Source organism: Numida meleagris, chromosome 2, assembly GCF_002078875.1.
Source record: "Numida meleagris isolate 19003 breed g44 Domestic line chromosome 2, NumMel1.0, whole genome shotgun sequence".
Lineage (NCBI taxonomy): Eukaryota > Metazoa > Chordata > Aves > Galliformes > Numididae > Numida > Numida meleagris.
The window spans coordinates 24,370,837-24,390,840 of NC_034410.1; the positions used below are offsets into that span (position 1 = coordinate 24,370,837).

Below are 20,004 nucleotides of genomic sequence, written 5' to 3' on the forward strand. Positions count from 1 at the left end.
GCAGAGCTCTCTGAGATAAGATTGTTCTTCCTGCAGAAAAGCTGTAATGAAGGTGTGCTAGGGCTAGATTAAAAATCAACTTTTTAATTTCACCTGCTGGATAAGTAAGCTTAAACCTTCCGTTTCTCCTCACAGGTCACTGTGAAGTAGTTTTCATGTGAGCTTGGACAACCAAAGCAAAAAGCCTTAGAGTGAGAGCTCCAGACTCAGAAGGTTTCATTTGAATCAAATCAACTGAATTATAAATATCCTTGTAATCTAATAAGACTTCAGGAGACCAACAGGGTCTCTGTTTGCAGAGAGACAAAGAAATGTCATCAGTTTTCTGCCAAGAGTGATGAACTTTGTTAATTTAAGCATCTGCTCCTTGGCTGCTCTACCTATGTTCTTTGGATTGTGATGGGAGTTCACACTCCAGCTTTTCGGGTTGAGCTCAGACCTGTGATGCTCATAATATGCCTGAGCTTCCAGGAAGAGTTTGCGCTCCATTTCATGGTTGTCCCTGGCCATTCTGTTGGTTATGGTAAATGTGAAAAAAACACACTTAGATTCATGGTTTACAGAGACTAATGTTGTCTTTGTGAAGTGAATACCATTCTCCATTTGCTATTAAAATGTGTTGTTAGAATGGCATTCACTGTTGGCTTCCTGAACAAAACCCAGTAAATATCATGTCTTCCACTCTCCTACTCAAAACTGTTTGGAGAATGGTGGCAAGGCATATCAGAGGAGCTGTAAGTCCATATCTTACTGCTTTCATTAAGCCTGAATGAAAACATATGCAGAAATGCCAGTCTCGGCAGTTGCTCAGCCCTGCCATCAACAGAGGAGCAGGCATACAGGGGCAGCTGGACAGCCAGCCTCCTGCTCCTCCTCACCAGCTGCCCCACAGCTCCTGCTGTGCTCCATGCAGAAGCAGCTTTCTGTGGCTTTGCTGCTCTCCCTCTCAGCTCCAAATGGCTGAGGGTAAATGTTTTTTCTCCTCCAAGAACACGCACACTCTCTCCCATAAGGAGCTCAGCAGAACTGCATTTATTCCTTGCTCAGCTGATCACCTATTGAGCTACTAGGTTAGGAGACAGCTTTGACTGAAACATTTACATGATGTGTTTACGGTCAGTATCTTAACACCCTGCCATTTATTTATTTCAGCTGATCCAACCTGTTTGCCTGACATAGTGTGGTCAACGTGGGCCTTGGATCAGAGTTAATGAAGCTCTCTAGGTAAGAGGCAATTGACACTGGTGGCTTGGCAGGGCAGAGAACAGTGATAGGAGTGTGAAAGACCACGGGGATCAGAAGAGTGGGAACACCATTGCCTTTTCTTTTCAAAATTAGAACAAAAGACCAACATTGGCATTTCCAGCTGTTGCCAGATGACTGTGTAAGATCAGCTTTTCTTCCTTCTGTACTTGCCCAGAAAAAGGCATTTTGTGGCACAGAGATCTCACTGCTCTGCTTTACCTGCCTGCAAACACAATGCAATTGACCCTATGCTGTCTAATTTCACGAGCAGTAGAATATTTTCTCACTCTCTTTATGGATGGAGAGAGAGAGACAGAGATGCATAATTATCACATATGCTTTGCATGCATTAGTATGTTCAGGCATATGATGTGGAAATGTAAACCTTCATTAAAAGAAAACAAGGCAACAAATTTGTCATGTAAAGTACAGGTGAAAGTAATTCACTAAGCTGGCTACAGTTAATTAGAAAATCAGACTGTTGTGAGCTCTGCTAATTTTTCCTATGCCACTTCGATACTTTGCCAATAAATAATCTTACAGTGTCAAAATCCATCACTACGTTACAAAGACACTGCATCTGTGATCGAAATCATTCTATTTCCCCTGGAGACACATATCTATGAAAAATTTAAGAGGTCATCAGTCACGGTCGCTTTTCAATATGTATAAAGTCACAGCTCTGGGTAAGAACATCTCTGTTCTTGTCACAACAGAAATCAGTCTGATCTATTAAGAAAACTGCATCACTATGCTCAGGTAGAATGCATCTCATCCTTTGTTTTTGAAGTTATATAAAATAGCTGTTCTATGGTTTGCTCTGTTATTTTCAGATACTTCATAAAGGGATGAAAAGAGATGTCAATACAAATGACACTTAGGCTCTAGGTTTAAGTATCTAGCACATTATTATACTGTGTAAAAACTTGGAAGAACAATGTCAGATGCATTCATCTCATGTCAAGTGCTCTGAAATTTTATGTCCTCGAACAATTCAGATTTGCATTATGCTCAAAATCTTTCATGGCTACATTTAATTCACTATGTTCCCAGAGCACATTAGCTGTTTGTTGATGGTAGAAGAATCACTTAATAATAGTACAGCAGCTATTGTGTCTTATCATTAACTACTGGACTTCTTTTTACTGGAAACCAAAGCATCATCATAAAATTCAAATAAACATTTCACAAAGACCATCACAGAGGATGTTTTATATTAAACCCATCTGAAAAGAAATTCTCTGAGGTGTGTTTCATAGGCACTTGCTTCTCGATTTTTTCCATTAGTGTCAAGATTCAAGCCACAACAAGCGCCTTTAAGCTGGTTCCTCAGCTCAATTAGGGAGATGTCTGGATAGTAACTCCAATGGTGCCTTCCTCTGTCCCTTCCATGGGAAATTTTGACGACTCTTGTCACAGGTTTAATGATCTCCCAATTAATGAACAAAAGTATTTGTGCTGGCTGATAGACATCTTACCATCTAAGTACACCAGAGGATGCTGTAAGGATGGGACGGACATTCAATGCAGATGCCTTGTGCCCACACACACTCTCACATATTTATTTGCAATGCAACACATAAATATTAACTCACTAATATTGTGAGAAGATAACTGCTTTTGTTTCTGTGGCAGAAGCAGTTTTTTTTGCAAAAGTGAGGACATTTTTCTATGTTCTGATGCATACATAGGGCAGGGAGCAGGTAGCACAAAGGCAGGAGCTCCAGCTGCTCTCAGGTTGAGATGTGGCTCTTCCTGCCCTACCTCCTGCCTCCCCTTCATGTGAAAAATTGACTGAGAAACTCTCTCTAGGAAACAGTTTTCCTCATTAGCTATGAAATATGCTCACTTCCTGAAAAGTCCATAGTGTAATGACCAGGCACTGCAGGTCAAAGAAAGATTAAGCAGTCAATTTGTTTCAGAAACAGAGAAAAGTGAGCTTGACCTATTGTTCATTTCTCCACTCCCACCCAAACTATTAGATAAGTCTGATATAAAGTGCTTGAATTCATTATCATTTCTGAAGAATAGAGGAGACTGAAACACATTCCTTCTAATTTTCCATCTCTTGCTGTCCCTGAAGAAAGAAAATCCTTGTAGTTTCATAAATGAAGCTATGGTTACATCCATTTTGATGAACCGCTGGATAACAGAACAGAAAGGACTTGCCAGTTCAAACATATCATAGTGATCATAGCTCAGATGCTCCCGGTACTTCTGTAAAACATGAGGTTTTCAAGAAGAGAGTAGATGTGGCACTGAGGGACGTCATTAGTGGGCATGGTGGAGACAGGTTGGAGTTGGACTAGATGATGTTTGTGGCCTTTTCCAACCTTAGTGATTCCATGTTCCTCAGCCACTGCCTCGGCAGCCCCTGTTGCCTACGGAGGAGCTGCATCTTTCTTTCCCCACTGATGTGCTGAGTCCTGTGGATGCCCCCAGTGTTGGGAAGAGGCTAACACCAGCCCGTGTTTCGGGAAATAGTTTGGGAACTGGGGAGCATTTCTGTTGAACAGGGAGGCCTGGAATTAGTCACACCTTTATTGAGCAGATGACGTGCTGGGTCCCCAGCTGGCCACACGGTTACCTCCCAATTAATTGTCCTTGGCGAGGAGGTTTACCACCTCGGTGGGAGCACCTTGCAGCAAGCACAGGGACGGTACCAGGGAGCTGATTTCAGCACCCGAGCGGTCTCTTCTTGCTCAGAAGAGCCGTTAGCTCCTGCCAAACTGCACAGAACGCCCGATGCTGTGCTATGGGATGGCCACAGGTAGGCAGCCCGTCCTGGAGAGGGAGCGAAAGCGTTTGTCACATCGGAGCGGGCAGAACCTGCGCACCGCTCCGTGCCCGTGTCCCCGCCGCGCCGGGGGCAGTCCGGACCTGCCCTGGGGTGGCCCCGGAGGTCCCCGCGTCCCGTCCTTGCCCTCTGCTCGTCGTTCTTCAGCGCCGCCGGCTGCGGAGCGGCTCTCCCCTCGGAACGGGCTGAGGAGGAAGAGAAAAGCGGTGCCCTCTCCCTATACACACTCCGCGTGCCCGCAGCCCGTGCCCGCTCCCTATATCCCCAGCTCCGTCGGGCCGGGGGGAGCGGCCCCGGGCAGCCCCGGGAGGCGCGGCGGGAGCTGGGGGCGTGGGCTGCCGGCCGGGGCGGGGGCTGGCGCGGGGCTGGGACGATAAAAAGCGGGGGTAATTGCATTTAGGCAAATGAGGCAGCCTCGGCCCTCCCCGTCGCCCGGTCTATAAAGTGCGGAGCGCTCCCGCGGGCGGCCAATGCGCGGCGAGCAGCGCCCGGCTCCCGCTGCGAACGGTGCGTGTCCGTATGTCAGTCCATCCGTCTGTCTGTCAGTGTGTGCCTGCAGGCGTGAGTGTGTGTGTGTCTATGTGCTTGTGGGTGTACGTGCTTGTGTACTTGTATGGGTGCATGTCTATATGATGTGTGGGGCCGTGCAGCTGCGTAGGAGAAAGAGAGTGCCTGCATGTGCTTGTGCGTCCACACCTCTGTGCTGCATGTGCAAGCCTGGTTTGGGGCGTACTTGGTGGTGTGTGTGAGCATCCCTGGATAGAGTGCGTGTGGAGAGCTGTGTGTGCATGCAGCTCAGGTGTGTGACGGGTGAGCTTATAACTAGATGTACGTGGGTAGGTGTGTATATATGTGAGGGTGTATCCAGGTGCGCTTGTATCTATGTGCAAAGGTGTGTGTCCGTACAGCTCTGTGCCTCCGTCTGAGGACGGGTGTACCTGGGTGTGTGTCTGAATGCTGTGATGCCCAGTTGCAGGGTGTATGCACATACAAGGCTGCAGGTGTGTGTCTGTGCGTGTGATCTGTTCCTGAGTGTGTGCGTGTGTAGGTGTGCAGGGTACCCTGCAGGCACTTACCCTGCACCCCTACAGGACGTCGAGGCGGCCATGAGGCTCCCGCTGGCTTTCACCGTGCTGCTGCTGGCCTCAGCACAGGCACTGGCCGATGAGATGGCCGCCCCTGATGACCTCAGCTACTGGGCAGACTGGGCCGACGGCGAGCAGAAGGTGAGCCCTGAGGCTGGGAGCTGGAGGGTGCTAGGGGTGCTGGGGCTGCGTTGAGCACCGTGCTGTCACCCCGCAGGAGGAGCTGCCGCTGCCACTGGAGCACTTTCTGCAGAGGATGGCACGGAGACCCCGGCCCCAGCAGTTCTTTGGCCTCATGGGCAAGCGGGATGCGGGTGAGCGGGGCAGGGCACCCCTGCATGCTTTGCTTAGCACCCATCTCCACTCCTCAGAGGCCCTCTTCCCTTCTCACACCTTATGTTTTTCTCCAGAGTTTTCTTGTTGCTTGTTCAAGTTTAGCATAAGACAAACCCCTTATCAGAAAGGACTGGGCTTCGCATTAAAGTGCTGAGTGCACAGCAGTAAGGAGCATGTCGGCATCTTGCGGGTCAGCGTGTGTGCCACTTGGTGCCCTGAGCGTGGAGGCAGCTGCGTGCACAGCTCCTAGAGCTGAGAGCTGCTCAGAGCCACCTGGCAGTGTGTGGGTTTGTCTGACACAGGATTTTGTTGTCTCTTCGAAGAGAAATGGAACTGTAAACATCATCTTAATGTTCCTTAAGTCTCCAGAGCATGCTTGGTGTAGTTGCTGTGTTTGATGCTTTAAGTACTGCAGTAGCATCATATGTGTTTGCCTGATTTGGGTCTTTTTTTTTTTTTTTTTTCCAACCACTCTTCCCTTTTTTTTTCCTTTCCTCCTCCGACCAGGATATGGCCAGATCTCTCACAAAAGTAAGTTAAAACATGTAAATATTTTTAAATAATTATGCGAAGGTACTCTGATGGAGAACGGCGTGTTTCAGGGTGCAGGTGGCTGAGTTTAGCTGAGGAATGGCCGCGCCAGGGTCGGATCACTGCTCCGTTCTGTAGGCAGAACACCCCTCAGTCGCATCTCAAACCTGTACCCAATGTAAGCCACCACCAGCTCTGAAATTTCAATCCACATTAAAGTGAGGATGCTGCAGCTCTTAATTTCTCTGGGGGCTCTGTGAGCCTTTCTCAGAGGCGAGGCATGCTTACTGCCAGGCTCAGAGAGGAGCAATTAAGACAGCAAACTCTGGAAGATTAGAATTGCGAATTCCCAAATCCCTGAGAATGATTCCAGGGATAAGTGAGACGCCGTGAGGTGCTCCCTGTGAGTCAGCCCCACTCACAGCAGGGCTGGCTGGTGCTCTGCCCTACAAACAGGAGCATCCAACTCGAGCAATACGCATTCCTTGCTTTGTGTCTGTGCCACACCGAGTGGGAGGTGGTTTCACACTGTACTGTAACCTGCTTGTGCACAGGGACAGGTATATTCTCTATCTGAAGATGCTTAGATAGGATCTGGAAGACCTAACCAGTTAAAAATTATTTTCTTTTACTTTGTGCTCTGTTCATCACTGGATTTTATCACCGGGATTATTTATTAGAAGGCCAATTAAAGAGTCAAACAGCCTGCTGGCTAAAGTAAAAAAAAAAAACTGAAGCTGTTTCAGCTCGCATTACTGCCTGCGAGGTCTGAAATTGTTCCTCTGGGCCTGTAGATGAAGTAGCCAGGCAAAATTCTTTCCAAAGAGAAATCTCTAAGTTTGCCTCAAAAGTCAGCTTAGAGAAAGAAGAATGGCTCCTTTTCCATCCTTACCTGAACTACAGCTTTTGCCACATCTCATACATGCCAGGGGCCAAAAGCTGGAGTAATTTAACCTCTACATATCCAGTGGCTTAAGGAGTGCTAACAGAACAGGAAAGTAATAAATATTCCAAAAACAAAACTGGGCTGTCTGGCTCAGATATGGCCAGAGAGAATCCCACCGGTTCCATCTCCAGTAAGGCTCTGCCTGGTTGGTGAGAGGGGTTTCCTTCCCTGTTACATGGAGTATAACACCTACAAATAGAGTAGGTGCATCATGCAGGTGAAAGCTCTGCCAGGATGCTGCCTTCTTGGGCATTTGACAAAAGCGACCAAAATTGTACTGGGAAAAGAGTAAGAATCAGTTACTGGTTGTTGTTTTTCTGTCATAATTAAACAAAGAAAAGAAGTTAACACATGTCGATATTCGTTCTCCATGCTCTGAGAGTGGCACGAAAAATGAGTATGTGAGATGAATGGTTTTGGAGTCTGTCTTCCTTCCTTGTGAGAATGCGTTGTCTTAAGAGCCTGCCTATTTAAAATGCATTAAAACACCCCCAAATATATTTTTTCAGGGCATAAAACAGACTCCTTTGTTGGACTTATGGGCAAAAGATCTTTAAATTCCGGTATGTATGCGACTGAATCAGTAGTCTAACACAGCCGCTTAACGCTGTTGCCTCTGTTCTCTCCCAATGGCTGGCAGAAGAGAGCTGTCTGAGGGGGGACTAGGGCTTTCTGAACCCAAATGTGTCAGGGTGCCCGTGGCCCTGCTGCTTGGTGTGGCTGGGCCTGCTGCCAGCTGCTACCGTGCAGGTGAGGTGAGGTGACGGTTCCCAAGGCACTTCCTTCACTTCCCTGTCCTTGCCTGTGCGTGTTCTTGTCTTTGAGGTGCTAAGTCAAGAAAGACACATTTCACTGATGCATTAGGGAAAAAAATCAGAGGCTGAAAACACGAACCTATTTCAACTTGCGCTTCAATTCCAAGTCTCCCAGACAAAGGGATATTCTCTTTGTCTCTTTAATCATCTTTAATAATCTTTAAACATTTCAATCCTTGAATGAATACTGTGAATTTCTACTGTTTTCCCATAGCACCCATGTAGGGCAGAGCCTTCCTCCCTCATGAGCATGGGCCCTGTGGGCGATGCTGGGCTGCCGGCAGCTCCAGCCCCGCTGTGGGGCTGTGATGAAGAATCCCTCATTGTAAACCATAAAGTATCAGTTAGTTCCCTACTACAGGAATTAAAAAAAGAAAGAAAGGAAAAAAAAAAAAGCCCTAATGCCTATTTCATATCTCTGAAATAGTTTTCTCTGTTTTGTTAAATGGATGATAAAAGTTAAATTACTAGCTGACACCTTTATATTATGTGGATACATGCTGTGATCTATATTCTGCAATTATGGTTGTCAGGGACTTTTATTTTCAATTAGTCCCTGTTCAGACTAGTAATATTGCTCTCTGCATCATTTTGCAAATTGCTATGTATCACGAATAATTTCGTAGCATTTTATCTGCGGTGGCAATAGCTATTAAATACATAATACCTGTAAATATCTCTGCTATCATAAAAGTAAATAGCCTGGAAGTAACAAATGGGGTTTTGTAATCCCAGTGGAAACATTTACATGAGTATGAGGATGTAGTATACAGCAAATGTTTAAAAAAGGCAAAGATTTGATTGCTCTGATTTCAAAATTGCTGGTATAGTTGGGCTACTGTGCTGTGGTGTTTAAGTATTTGTCTGTAACAAAGGGGAATAATGAAGTTTCACCCCACTGAGCTGTGTAATGCTGGCTAATGTGAAAAACCACACCTCGCTGTGATGGTGACACTCGAAAGTGCCAGCTCCTGCAGCACATATTGCTGAATGCCCCCAGACTTGCAGTGTGCTCGTGCACAGCTAGGCTTACACGCACTCTGCAGTGCTTCCTTGGGGTCACAGCAGAGGTGGCCCCGATGACCAGCTCTGCCTACTGAGGTCAGGCTCTGCCCAGAAGTGATCTGCAGAGCTCCCTCATGTTAAACCAGCAAGGAGGAAAGGTCTCCCTCCACTGCTGAGCGCTGAATTTTTCTCTGAAGATAGCTGTAGGTGGCAGTTGCCCACGGGGTGCTCTGGGTTTGGCCTAGCTCCTGCTGCAGTGTTTGGTAAAAGGTATCGCTGTGAGCATGGCTGGAGGCAGGGAAGGTTTAAGCTGGGGACAGGAGGCGCAAATGTCTGTGCAGAAAGCCCTTTACTCAGGCACTGATCTGAATGCTCAGGTTCCCTCTGCTCAATGAAATACTAGAAGGTGAAGAGGTTCTAAGCTAAGAGTACTTCAGGCAGCTCATAGATGAGAAGCAAAAGGCACAGCCCCCTCAGCATCCTGAAGGATTGCGTAGTCTGTGGGGCGAAGCCAAACCAAGCAGCTGGGAGCTGTGCCAGGACCCCACATCTCTGCTGGCAGCAGCCTCCGAGCAGCTCTGTGGGGCAGGAGCATCACCAGGCTGGGGGGGGTGACCTTGGGGACAGGGCAGGACATGTCCCCATGGCGCTGCAGCCTCCCCGCTCCCTGGCTGCAGGGGCCATGCGGGCTGCGGGGTTACCAGGGCTGTGCAATGTGCCTCATGCTTTTCTGCTTCTTGCAGGATCCTCTGAAAGGAGCCTAGCACAGAATTACGAGCGAAGGCGTAAATGAGACATTCCTGCGCGTTATTTATTAAAGTTCATTTGTTCCAATGGCCAATGCAGTGTAATATAAACTATCCACTGTATGGAATAATTATTTATTTAACAATAATAAATGGTTTTGCGTTGTTTTTTTTTTGAGTTAGACGTTCAATAAACTTATTATTTTTCATATAGTGGCAGTGATACATGTTGCGTAGGAGCGTTGGGTCCTGGAAGGACATCTCCTTCAGGACCAGTGGCCTTGGTGACGTCTCACAACAAAGCACATTGTTCAATATGACCTGTAGAGTTATGTTCACCAAACAAAGAAAAGGTTCTTTGGTTCATCAACAGCCAGTCTGTATCAGCTTCACAACCACGCAGAGCAGAGCTGATGTACAGTCTAGTGCCTCAATTTGTTTTCATGGTTTATCATGTACTGTAATTTCTGTATCAAAATATATTTGTATCATTGCAGCATGTTTTATGTTTTGTGACTACGTATCTATATATTTTAAAAAGGTGGGAGGGGTAAGGTTTGAATGTGAATCCGAGGTCTTCGTTTCATAGTCTGGAATTTTATGATAGCAACGTTTTAAATAAAATCTACTCTGGGGATTTTGCAACATACTTCCCTTGGTGATAGTGATGGCGTTATTTCCAGAATGAGACACGGATCCAAGCAACTGATCTCAGACTAGGAAACACAGCGGTGTAATGACTTCCTTTTGCAGGGAGGCTGTGGGCCTCCTCCTGTAGGACTGGTGAAAGCTTTGGGGGATTTGCTACTGGAGGCAGCAGTTCTGGGTCACGCAAGGTGCCATCGAGCCTCACCCCTATGGAAACCAAGGCATGTGCTAACTGAATGAGAAGGGCCCTCTGTGTCCTCCAGCTCCAAGTGAATCATTTGCTGTGGATTTCATCCACTATTGTCTGTTCTTTGAAAGCCTAGCTTTTAATAAATTGTCACCCTCTGATTCACAATAAAAACACCTGTTGACTTGAACCAATGCAATGTAAGAGAAAAACATGTGAGAATAATTACCTTTTTAATTAAAATGTCTGGTTATTATATTTCCAGACAGTCCCAGAATGCTACATACACCTCACCAGCTGCCAAAGCATCTGGAAATCTATTTTTTTTCCATCCACTAAAAGCTATCATTCTCTGATGCTTTCATACAAGCCTTCATCACAGATTAATCAGCAGTAAAAACAGCCAGTATATACAAGCTGAATTTCAAAATAAGTAGTACAAAAGGATTAACTGCTCGTTGTTTTCCATTTTTGAAATGAACTCAGCAAACTCAATTTTCAAGTTTATCTGAGGCATTCCCAAAGCTGCACTCATTAAGAGCGCTGATGAACATAGGCCTTTCCTTCTGCTGTACACTGATGAGATCCCCCCAGAGCCTCCTCTTCCCCCAGCTGAACAGCCCCTGCTCTCTCAGCCTCTCCTCACAGCACAGAACTTCCAGTCCCTCCATCATCTCGGCAGCCCTTCCTCTGACTCTGCATTGCCCAGGTCTTTCTTTCACCCGCACTCAGTGAGGGGCAGGGTCACCTCTCAACCTGCGGGCAGTACCTTACTTAACTAAGCTCAGGATACCATTCACCTTCTTTGCAGCAAGGACACGCTGCTGGCTCATGTTCACCTTGTTGTCCACCAGGGCCCCATGCCTTTCTGCACCAAGCTGCCCTCCAGCCCAGCAGTGCCCAGCGTGTCTCAATGCTGGGTGGTTCCCCCCCTGGTGCAGGACTCTGCACTGCTCCTGTTGAGCTGCTCGAGGCTCTGTCAGCCCATGTCCCAGCCTGCTGAGGTCGCTGGGAGTGGCAGCACGGCCCTCTGATGCATCCCCAGTGTTCCCAGTTCTGCCATCTGCGAACTTGCTGGAGGTACACACTGCTCATCTTCCACATCATTAATGAAGATGTGACCAGGACTGGGCCCATAATGCGCACCCCCAGTGGCAGAAATGAGGTCACCCTGTGACAGCAGAGCCAAACTCCAGGCCTGACTCAGGCACCAGCAAAGATCACCTGCAACAGGGGTGCTTGCGGCAGCAGCTCCGAGCTGGGCCATATCCTCAGGTGCTGAAGCAGGAGGCAGAGGCTGCACAGTGGGAAGCCCAGGGTAGCTTTGTGGTGAGCATGGCATGAGTGTGAGGCTCAGTGGTACTCGCGTGTGCCAGCAGTTTGTCTGCCAGCGCTCGTTTTCAAACCATTGAGCTCCTGCGTTGGCTCCCGCTGAGCTCAGTGAGGAGGGGAAGCTGTGCTGAGCTGCAGGCACTGCTGAGGGAGCACAGCCATGTGCACGTGTGCACTGAGTAATGCTCAGTGTAGGGTGAAGAAGAACAAATAGCCTCAGACAGCAGGGAGAGTGAGTCTCATACATACGGAGGGCAGCACAGGCATTAGTTAACAGCATCTAGCAGAGGTAGGGCCTGAATCTTCCGGCAGAAGCATTTTCCCTGGAAGGAAAGGCTGACCCTCCAGCTTCACGTACCCTCCTGTTACGTGGCTGCCTGCAGAATGCTTAATTGATGTTTGAAACAGCTTGTCTTCATTTCTGATGGCACAATAACGTGAAGTTTGTGCTAATTCATGTTTTGAACAAGAAAATTGGCACTGATGTCCACGTTTGCACAGACACACATTCCCAAGCACAAACAGAACAACCACACACCATGAGACAGAGATTGAAATGTTCCAACTAACTCCGCCACCAACAAAAAATGGGTAGTATTTCAGGGCAGTTTCCCCAAAAGCTGCATTTGGGACGACGATTGGAGCTGCAGCCTGCCTCTGCTGTGCGCAGGGAGGACATGCTTCAGCTCAGTGATGATCTGGAGGATTAGGAAGATGAGGAGGAGGAAGACTCCTGTTTCCCTCTGGTGTTCTGCCCAAGTTTGTCTCACTCCCACCAGGGTCCTCCTGATGCTTCAAGGCTAAAGTGCAAATTCACAGCCTAATTCTTATGCCTTTATTACTGCTTTTATTAGAAACAATATAATTTTTGCGTTATTGAGAGCTAAAACTTTAGAGGTACTTCTTAATCATTTCTGTTGTCTTTACTCTCCCTTGTGAGGCAGTTGTCTCCTTTAGCTTTTAAAAGCTTTTACATGATAGACAGCATTGCAGGCCCAGGCCCCTTGTGTCTTCAGCCTCACAGCTCCACCGCAAGTTCTGGGAGGGTTTTGCTGAACCCCCCACTGCCTCTGTCACCTCCAGCCACATCCGTGACACAGACAGAGCTGCTCCTGCTGGTAACAGCCTGACATCCCTCACGCTGTACCACCTGATCGATGAAGCTGCAGCATGGCATCAATCAGTGAAATGGGAGTGAGCTTTTAGAAAAATATATTGAAAATCTTCCTAGGAAGTCAGCACAGAAAGCAAGCCCGGGGTGATGCTGGTGATTGTCCTGCAGGGGAGGGCGCTATAGGCCCCCTTCAAATTGCATTGCCCCCTTATTGTTTCTATTTTCCCCCAGAAATACGTCATACACGTGCCTCATGGCTGGTGGCTGCTCACCTGCTGTCCACCAGTGTAGGCTCGTGTCCCACATCCCAGGTCCTTCTGGCTCTCCTGAGTTTGCTGGCTGTGAAGCGGGAAGCAGCTCCTCATTTCCATCATCACATTTAATTAAGGCATAAAGTAAAACCTAAAAGATTAATGTTGCAACAGGTTAATACTTGGCTGAAGTAAGACCCTAACAGGCATCCCCATGGAGGCTGCAGTTGGTAGTGTCTCCCTCACACACAAATGCACTCCCTTCTCCAGGCAGAGGATGCCGAAGCCAGGCTCTCAGCAGCCTGCCTTGATGAAATGTGACCCAGAAGGCAGTCAGCTCCTCCCATCACCTGCATCATTCTGCTGTACGGAGGCTGTTCTCCCATTGTGCAGATGCAGCAGAATTCACCATGGAGGACTGCCAGGGGGTCTGCCCCTACCTGCACCTCAGACCATGGCAGCTTGGGCGTCAAAACACTCGCCCACTCAGCTGCCACAGGTGAGTCCTTCGTTGTTGTCATGCCAGACTGCTGGCTATCAGTACAGTCCTAACCAAAAGAAGAGGAAGAATCTGGAAACGTCTGAGCAGAGTGATCTCTGCAGAAGAGCCAAGCCTCCTGCAATTGTTAGCTGGAGCAGAGTAGCATCAAGAGTTGTTTTTGTAATTATTAATGTAATTCTTAAAAATGCTGTTTCTTCCAGACTAAGCCAATAAGAACTCCTTTAAAGCTACCAAGAGTGGTGATTTATATGAAGACTTTGTCCCTGGATGTTCCTAAACTATAGCTTAGATAACCACTTCAGCATAAAGAGACACTGTGCAAGTCCCCGTGCAAACTTTGTTATAGACCAATTTTTCCTGAGCTATGATTCATTTCCTGAATCATAGAATGGTTTGGGTTGGAAGGGACCTTTAAGATCACCTAGTTCCAATGCCGCTGCTATAGGCAGGGACACCTCCCACTAGACCAGGTTGCTCCAAGCCCCATTCAGCCTGGCCTCGAATGCTTCCAGGGAGGGGGGCATTCACAGCGTCATTGGCAAACTGTTCCAGTGTCCCACCTTCACAGTAAAGAATTTCTTCCTAATATCTAGTCTAAATCTGCCCTCTTCCAGTTTAAAGCCATTTCCCCTCATCCTGTCGCTACGTGCCCTATAAAAAGTCCTTCCCCAGCTTTCCTGTAGGCCCCCTTCAAGTACTGGAAGGCCACTGCTAGGTCCCCCTGGAGACTTCTCTTCTCCAGGCTGAAAAGCCCCAGCTCTCTCAGCCTGTCCCTGTAAGGGAAGTGCTCCAGAAAGGCATAAGCACAGTGTACCAAAGCACTACAGTTCAAGCAATGTCCTCCAGAAGGATATCTTGCTTGGAGAGGACATTCCTTTGTTGCTGAAGGAACAGACACATACAGCAGGGCTACATTAAGACTGCATTTAAAAGCAGAAGTTAAACATTAAATCCCACTAGATAGGGAATGAAACAATGATGACAGATTTGCTGAGTGAAAAATGGGCTATAGTTACACCTTTTAAGTTATATGACAGGCACAACTGCAAAATGAAGTTTTCGGGATGATAGAAAAGAGCTATTTTAAGAAACATTTTGCATATAACTGCAGTTATTTGAAGATGAAATGTTTTGCTTACGCACTTAGCTGTTTTTTAATTGCTCACCGGATGTACCCATGCGCTTGAGTTTATTTTAATAGTGGTACACCATACGGCTGAGGAAATTATGTTGCTTGCTGTTTCATTTCTTTTACAGCTCTTGTTTGTGAGACGCACCACACGCTGCAATACTGGGACTCCATGCAGAAAAAGAACTGCTGTGTTCATTCCCATAAAGGCCTGTGGGGCAGCCCATGCTCAGCTCACCCCTGTGTGCTGTGCTTCCACCTGCAGCCCAAGCAGCCCTGGACCCAGGCACCTGCTCCATGTCCTAGCATTGCACCGGGTGTTGCTTGGGGTGAGCTGGTTTGAAGGAAATCACCTGGAAAGGAAGACAGAGCAGCATAAATGATTTCCTTTTAAAGTGCATGCTCTGTTCAGAGCTAAGAGCCCAGTAAGAGTTTCTTTTGCTTATCTTTCTCAATTGTTTTCTAGGGAAACTTTTGTTTTATCACCACTGCTGCGATTGCTGCATGTAAAGCACACAGCTACCTGTGCTGCAAGGGGATGATTTATTGCACTGAATATGAAATACGAATATCTTGTCCCCCATTCACCAGAACAATGGCTAAATGAATACAGGCTGGAGCACTTTCTAGCTCAGATAACATATGTTTATTAGGAAAAGAAAAGAAAAAACGTAGAAACAATAATACCATTTTTTCTGTCCCTCTCCAATCAATTGAATTTACTTTGCCTCCCAGATAGGATTGCTTGTGTTGAACAGAAACCAATGAGCCCATTACATATTACAAACCATATTAGAGAAAGTCAGCTCAAACTACAACAGTGATACATTATTCGTACATTTCAAACATATTTATTTAATGGTAGTAGATTTTATGGTGAATTATGTAGCCAAGATAGAATCTTTTATATTTTCCTTTGCCAAGCAAAATAGATGTTTCAAAGTTTTTAATGCTAATTCTTATAAAAGCTCGTCCAAGAGGCTCCTTGAAAAAGGTGCCCAAAGCTGAGGCAGTGCTGACACACCTCACTTTCTCTGATGTTTTTGACCTGTACTGGGGTCATAGAATTATATGAGATTCCCAAACTCTGTGCTGAAAAAGAAATGAAGTTTTCGGACAATACGTTAAGAAGAAAAACATTTAAATGGTTCAGAAAGGAGAATATTTCCATTATAACAGAAATGGGATATTTCTGAGAGTCTTTTATAAAATTTCACGAGTTTTACCACATTAGTTTGGAGGAGGTCCAGCAAGCCCAAAAGCAGGGCAGGACACAGCTAGGAACTCCCTGCATGGTGCAGCCATATCATCTGAGTGCACAGAGGTCCCAGCTGCAGAAAAAAATAGACTTCACATGACAACTGTCTCAAATTGAAGATGATCAGAGGGCTGGAGCACCTCTCCAATGAAGAAAGGTGGGTGGAGCTGGGCTTGTTCAGCCTGGAGAGGAGAAGGCTCAGGGAAGACCTGATAGCAGACTTCCAAGACTTGAAGGGAGCTTACAAACAGAAGGGACATCAATGGTTTACATGGTCTGATAGTGATAGGACCAGTGGAAATGTCTTAATGTCTTTGCTTTGAACTTTCAACTCTTTGGTCAACTATTAGAACTGTGCAGAGAGAGTTTTTACTTTCCTGACATAGAAAGTGTGTGCAGAAGCTGCCATGGAGTATTGCTTCCTTGATCTTTATTAATATTTAGCTATTAACTCATGTGGTGATGTTAGGAAACAAGAGAAATTATTTCTATTTGTACTAGAGATCAGCAGTTTTACCTGAATGGGATATTTCAGTGATCTGAAACATGGAACAAGCAAGCTTTTTAGTTATCAAAAAAATGAAGAAAAAAAAGAGCAAATTTAAAATAATTTAAATCATATCTCAAAATAGTGTCTTGAGAAGAACTACACAAGTTCTTTCTGAAAAGAAACCATGAGCAGGGCCTAGCAGCACCACCCAGCAGCCAGAATCCCCTCATTCAAGCAGCTTTTACTGACAGAGACAACTGTGCTCCAAAACACAGAGAAGCGAGCTGAGGTATTCAGAGCAGCAGTGCAAGCATAGTGCTCTCCCATCACTACACCTTTTACACACACCTTAAAAGATACAACAATCTCGATACCCCCAAACACACACTTTAAGTATTTGATCCAGCTGAGGCCACTGCTGTAGAATTAAGGATGATTATGGCACATTCCTACAGCTCAATATTTCTTCAAAGCCCTGCTCCACTGAATCTGTTTTTGCCTCCACTGAGCAAAGGAGATCAAAAGTTATAATGGAATAAAAATGGCCCCTGAGTGGTTGCTACATTATTTCAGGTAATTTAATTGAATATAATGAGTGATACCTCCTGCACTTTGGTCTTCATATTGATTGCTTCAGATTTGTCTCAAACAGAAACAATTAAACAAACAAATAATGATCCCGAGATTTAGATTAAAGATAAACCTCAAGCAAGAGACACATTCCATAGAGTATCCCAAATGGAGCCATCCATTTCGGCCTGTCAAGTAATGGTATCACTTCAGAGGCAATTACATTTGCTATTTACCTATCTTTCTCCCTGTGTTTGAACTAAAAACAATGTGTTACCTTGCTCCACTTTTTTCTTAGCCTTGTACACCAAGATACCTCTTCATCCACTGAAATGCATCTTACAGGGAACAGAGGTGGGAGAAGCTGTGGAGCTGCTGAGGACAAAACCACTCCATCTCCAGTCTTGCAACAACCATGTGCCAGGCATTGCCTGGAATGTGCGCTGTGGCTCCTGGGACTTAGCAGAGGTGAGACAGTAATTCAAAGGCTGAACGTGAATACTGTTCTACTGTCAGCAGCCTGACAATAACAATATTTATCTTAAATCTGTCCTGAGTGCCCATCACCTGTTCCTTACCCAGTTCTTAAAAACTGCTGATGTCCCTGTAATACCAGCTTCCCATGAAATAATGTGTATTAAAGGACCGTGTCTGACGGCAGGTGCACTCTGAAAGTTCTGCCCCATGGTGACACCAGGCTTCCTGCCATCCCAGCTGCAGACTTGCTCTTTGGCACTTCAGAATTAGCAAAGAGAAATCACCTGGGAGCCAGAGGGCTGGAAATATTAAGGGCAGCTTTTATCCACCAGAATAATGTAGCATCTTTCATTCCCTCCAAGGAACTGTGACAGAGCCAAGTCATCACTGATAAGTATTTGCATATTTAAATTGTTTCATTATCTCATAAAAGTCTCTAATCAGTCATTTGTGTGCTAAGAGAAGGAGAATGTTAACCAAAAGAGGCAGAGGAGATCAACGCAAATATCTCTTCACAGTCTCATGGAGGAAAAGACTTCCAAAAATAAAAGGTGTATTTGGGTCAGAAAGAAATGACCAAAATTATAAAAATCTGATTTTGTCCATGATAAAAAAAAATACACCATAGTAATTGATTCTTTCATAGACCACCTCAGTAAGACATTTATGTAGAGGGCACACTTCTACAGAGAGCCAGCCACTGTTATTTATCTTCTTTTGCTATTTCAAGCTAGGGCAGTAAGCCATGCTTAATTTTAAACATGACAGGAGGGCTGTCTGACAGCTCCAGCTCTTTCAGCTTGTGCTCTTCTGCACCAGAGCAAAACTCTGCATTAATCACTCTGAGCTATTTTGAAATCATTTAATTCTTTAACAGTAAAGGAGGTGTGATTTAAAAATAAATAAATCATGCTGAGATATTTGAACAAAATTCCTGTAGCCTGGCATCCTCCACAAGTAATATTTGGAAAATACAGGGAGACAAAGGAAAAAAAAAATCACAACACAGCAAAGAGACCTCTAGACTTACCATCACCATTGGTGGCTTCCCCCTGTGGAAGGCTGTAGGTTTCTGGGAGCACGGGTACTGCTCCATCCCCTTCCTCACCCCCCACCTACCCAGATGAGCTCCAGACTTTTACCCTCATGACATTCACCTTAAAACAGCACACTGCCCATGTATACTCAAACAACCTTCCTCTTCCTCCCAGACCAGGACCCACAAGCCCTCACTCAGCTGTGTACACTACTGGCACTGTTTCTTTCCTCAGCTTCCCTGGCCTGGCCAGATCTGAGCTGGAGGCTCTGCCTGGGCTCAATGGCAGTGTGGCATGATGCTCACAGCTGCATGACTTTGGTGATGCCCAGACCCCGACGGGCAGCAAACATTCAGTAGGGACACAGCTGTCCAGCAGCATCTCCTGGCACAGCATTAAAGCATGGGCTCAATCTCATGGCCAGCTGCACAGTTACGCTTGAAAGAGATGGGAAGCCTATTTCACTGCCTGCAAAAAACATGTTTAAGCTCTAGATCCCCATGCTTTTCTCCCCCAGAGGAGAAAACATAATAACAAAAAAAAAAAAAATCAACCTTCCTGCTGAAAACTCCTAACCAATATTGTTGTATCAAGGGGAGCACATGCAGCCAGAAGTGAAGTAAACCTGAATCCCAGCTGGTCATTCCTGAACTTACCTCCACAGCATCTTCAGAAGGCAGGGAAATGGCTCTGCTAAAGAGGGGAGAGAGGCTGAATTGCTTCTTGCAGCTTATCAGGGAGGTTTATGTTGGAGTGAGAAGTTGAGCACAAGTTTCCCATCCTTTTAGAAAATAAGAAGTTCAAAAACTGCTGTTAGCAGCATCTCACTGTGCCTCACAATATGACACGTGAGGCATAATTTCAGAAAACTGAGCTAGGTGTCACTCCAAAATGCACACATCTCTTTTCCTAACAACCTTTGAGTCGGTAACACACTTTTTCCGTGATTAACTCATCCACTGCCAAGACAGGTAACTCTGCCACCACCTAAACCAGATTCTGCCCTAAAAATTCATGATTTAGGGACCAGAAGGCTCAAAATTCCCAGACACTGGCTCTGTGTGGAGTCCCTCTGAGTCAGCAGACTTTTCAGCTACAGGCAGTGAAGAAAAAAATCCTTTTTGTAATTCAGAAAAGACAAGGAAGGGCTGAGTGCTTGAAGCTGAGATTCCTGTCAGCCCTAGCAGAGCAGGAACTGTGAGGGGCCAGTCCATAGCACCACCAAACTGGAAAGTGGGGACCGACAGAACTCACAGCTTCAGAGCATATTCCTGAAATACACCACAAGGAATCCGAACATCTGCAGATGGCAGTCTGTTATCTGCCCAGGTAACAGCAACCTATTCACCTACCAGGCAGCTCCCCTGTACTTCCTCACCAACGTGATGTAAGCTGGAGGAAACAATCACATCTTCCTGCCCTGCCCTCAGAGGCTGCCAAAAGAGTTCCAATTAGCGTCAATTGGGATAATAGTTCTATTTGCATTTTTAAGCTATTATTAGC

The 20,004-nt window shown here is 46.1% G+C and overlaps 1 protein-coding gene across 4 annotated transcripts; it reads left to right on the forward strand.

Moving 5' to 3' along the window:
• TAC1 (tachykinin precursor 1) lies at positions 3,975 to 10,452 on the forward strand. Of its 4 annotated transcripts, none has more exons than XM_021388166.1 (6): positions 3,975 to 4,015; positions 5,134 to 5,268; positions 5,345 to 5,441; positions 5,971 to 5,994; positions 7,450 to 7,503; positions 9,504 to 10,452. In XM_021388166.1, the coding sequence occupies exons 1-6, from the start codon at positions 4,001 to 4,003 to the stop codon at positions 9,551 to 9,553; spliced, it is 375 nt and encodes a 124-aa protein (XP_021243841.1). In that variant the 5' UTR covers positions 3,975 to 4,000; the 3' UTR covers positions 9,554 to 10,452. The 4 variants fall into 4 exon arrangements, with proteins under 4 accessions (XP_021243841.1, XP_021243843.1, XP_021243845.1 ...); XM_021388170.1 differs by lacking the exon at positions 3,975 to 4,015 and adding an exon at positions 4,434 to 4,579 and having other exon boundaries at positions 5,111 to 5,268; XM_021388169.1 differs by lacking the exon at positions 3,975 to 4,015 and adding an exon at positions 4,434 to 4,549.